Source organism: Sitodiplosis mosellana, unplaced genomic scaffold (assembly GCF_009176505.1).
Source record: "Sitodiplosis mosellana isolate CC-2019 unplaced genomic scaffold, AAFC_SMos_1.0 Smas_scaffold_4531, whole genome shotgun sequence".
Classification (NCBI taxonomy): domain Eukaryota; kingdom Metazoa; phylum Arthropoda; class Insecta; order Diptera; family Cecidomyiidae; genus Sitodiplosis; species Sitodiplosis mosellana.
Window position 1 is genome coordinate 1 of NW_022599773.1, and position 2,768 is coordinate 2,768.

A 2,768-nucleotide genomic window follows, 5' to 3' on the forward strand; every position below is an offset into this window, starting at 1 on the left:
ACAAACTCAGAACTCATTTCATCATTTGTTCACGATAGCAATGTGCAATTGAATAAGTAATTCGCGGTTCAGTTTGGTTTCTATCATGAACCAAAACACACTGAAAGTAGGCGACGAGTTCGCCAATTTCAAAGATTTTGAGCTGGCGTTAAAAAAGCATGAAAATGCAACATTCACTAATTTGGTCAAAACTAACAGTCATTTGTTGAAAGTGGGAGCAAATATTTCACAAGAAGATGTGAATCGTTTCGAATACAGTAGTGTAGTGTTCAAATGCAAGTATTATGGAAACCCAAAATCAACGGCCACTCAACGAGAATCGCGCTCGTATAAATGCAATTGCACATACAGAATGGATGTGTCTTGTGTGATAAATGCACGAAATAAACGTGTCATAAAAGTTACATCAATGATTAATGTGCATACCAATCACACTCCGTCCGAGGCAGCGTACTATTCTCTTCCACGGCAAAGGAATGAGAGCATCAAACAAGCCAGTGCATTAGTGAAAATATCCGAAAAAGTGCACGGAAATACACGATTAACTCAGCATGCGATTAATAGCAACGAAAATCGTGTGGGTGGCAAAGTGCTTGCAAAAGACATTCAAAACGAACGCGTTAGAATCAGACAAAATGAAGACGCTGATACAGAAAAGGTCGACGACCTCACTGCGTTAATACAAGAAATGCAAAAAATCGATGGTGCGACGGTGAAAGTGATAACCGAAAATCAACAAGTTGAAGGAATATATTTCCAAGATTCAACGATGAAAGACACATTCGAAGCGTATCCCGAAATAATTTTCGTTGACGCAACATATAATGTGAACGACAGAAATATGCCGCTACAAGTGGTCATGTGTGCAGATGGTGAGGGTGAAAAACAAATCGTCGCGATGTTCATCATAAGATCAGAAAATTTTACCGTTATGAAAAGCTTGTTCGAATGTTTCATCGAAGAAAACCCGAATGCCGACAAAATCGAAACTGTCATGGTTGATAAACACGCCAGTAATTTGGCAACATTTCCCGTGGTATTTCCTAATGCGCAAATAAATTTATGCGTTTTTCATGTGAAACAAATTTTTATTCGAGAAGTAACTACAAAGAAACGGAATATATCGAAGGATGTTAAAAACCAAGCATTGGTGATACTCAATAAAATGGTTTATTGTAAAACTGAAGTTGAATACTTGCAACTGTATGAACAGCTAGAAGAAATCGCTTCAGCGGAACTCATGCAATATTTCAATGACAATTGGCATAAGGCAGAAATTAGGCCGATGTGGGTAGGTTGCTATGTAAACAGCGGTTCGCATTTCGATAATAGGACCAATAATAGGACCGAAAACTTCAACCAAAAGTTGAAAGGTGTTTTGACTCGATTCGCGCCTTTGAAACAAATGTTCAAAGAAACAATTATCGTACTGTCAACTTTGGCCGACGAACGAGACTACAGGAAAATAACGCACACCGAAAAAATCGAAGCCAGAGTTGCCAACGAAGCGCCGTTCGTACATGACGTTTATATTTATGCAAAACCAACGATTTCATGAAACTTCCCTTAAAGAGTGTACTTGTAAATTCGTCAAAACTATGCATTTACCATGCAAGCACATTTTAGCTCTTAGGCTAAACAAGGGACTAAATCAGTTTAATCCGGTGTTATGTGGTCAAAGATGGCTTAAAACAACTTTATCAAAGATAGCATTGTCCGAGCTCACTGACAGTACAAGTACGAGTACACAAGTCGTTGCAATACCAACAAATGCGCGTGCATTGACAAAGAATCAAAAGTACAGAAAAGTGTCTGCTATACTTAATGCAATAACCGACAATGTTATTGATTTGCCGCAGTCACTATTTGAAACATACTTTCAAGAGTTTGAAAAGTGTTTGGATTTCATCACAAAAAATACAGTGTTTTCAGGTAAAATTAGAACAAAATTTAAATATTGTGATGAAAGCATTAAGAAAAATTTGTTTTAGTTGTGCCAATTGATGGTGGTGACGCAAATCCAAATGCTATTGGAGCAGCACAGGCAAACGTTAGTGCAACACAAACACAATCGGGTGAGAATATAATTATAAACATTGAAATATATCTCGGCGAAAATGAAAAAAAATTTTTTTTCGATTTAATAGCCGCCTCGACACAAACAAACGTAGCTGTAACACAATCGAATGCCAGAGCCGACGCATCGCAAACGGGTGACCAAATACAAGCAAATGCTGCAGTCAGCGCATCTCAAACGGGTGAGCAATGTAAATATATTTCTTTATTATGTGGTTTCATTATCATTTTTTTTTCGATTTAGGGACTTCCATGGGACAGTCGATCGCTAATACCGTTCAATCACAATCGAATGCCAGAGCCGATGCATCGCAAATGGGTGACCAAACACAAGCAAATGCTATCACAACATCATCACAATCTGGTAAAAACTGTTTACAGTATGAATGTTGAAATGTGTTCTGGCGTTAATGTAAATATTTGTTTCTTTTTTATTTTAGTAGCCATTCCGACACAATCGACCGTTATAAGTAATGCAAGACGAGCACCAGCGAATTCGGGTGAGCAATTCAATCATTGTATATTTAGATAACAATGGGATATTTATTTGTCTTTACTCCTACTTTAGTTGCACTGGCTACCTCAGATTCTAATGAGACAACACATTCAAATACAACAACCAACTAATCTTTTTTTTTCAATTTAGGAACAGAAGGAAAGAGACAGTCGACAAGACTTCGATCGATCGCCAC

The 2,768-nt window shown here is 37.7% G+C and overlaps 1 protein-coding gene across 1 annotated transcript; it reads left to right on the plus strand.

Annotated features, from left to right (window-relative positions):
• The first annotated feature begins 85 nt into the window (after window positions 1-85).
• Window positions 86-2,260, plus strand: LOC129572236 (uncharacterized). The gene is made up of 3 exons (XM_055452182.1): window positions 86-1,516; window positions 1,575-2,075; window positions 2,148-2,260. The coding sequence occupies exons 1-2, from the start codon at window positions 86-88 to the stop codon at window positions 1,989-1,991; spliced, it is 1,848 nt and encodes a 615-aa protein (XP_055308157.1). The 3' UTR covers window positions 1,992-2,075; window positions 2,148-2,260.
• The last annotated feature ends 508 nt before the right edge of the window (window positions 2,261-2,768 follow it).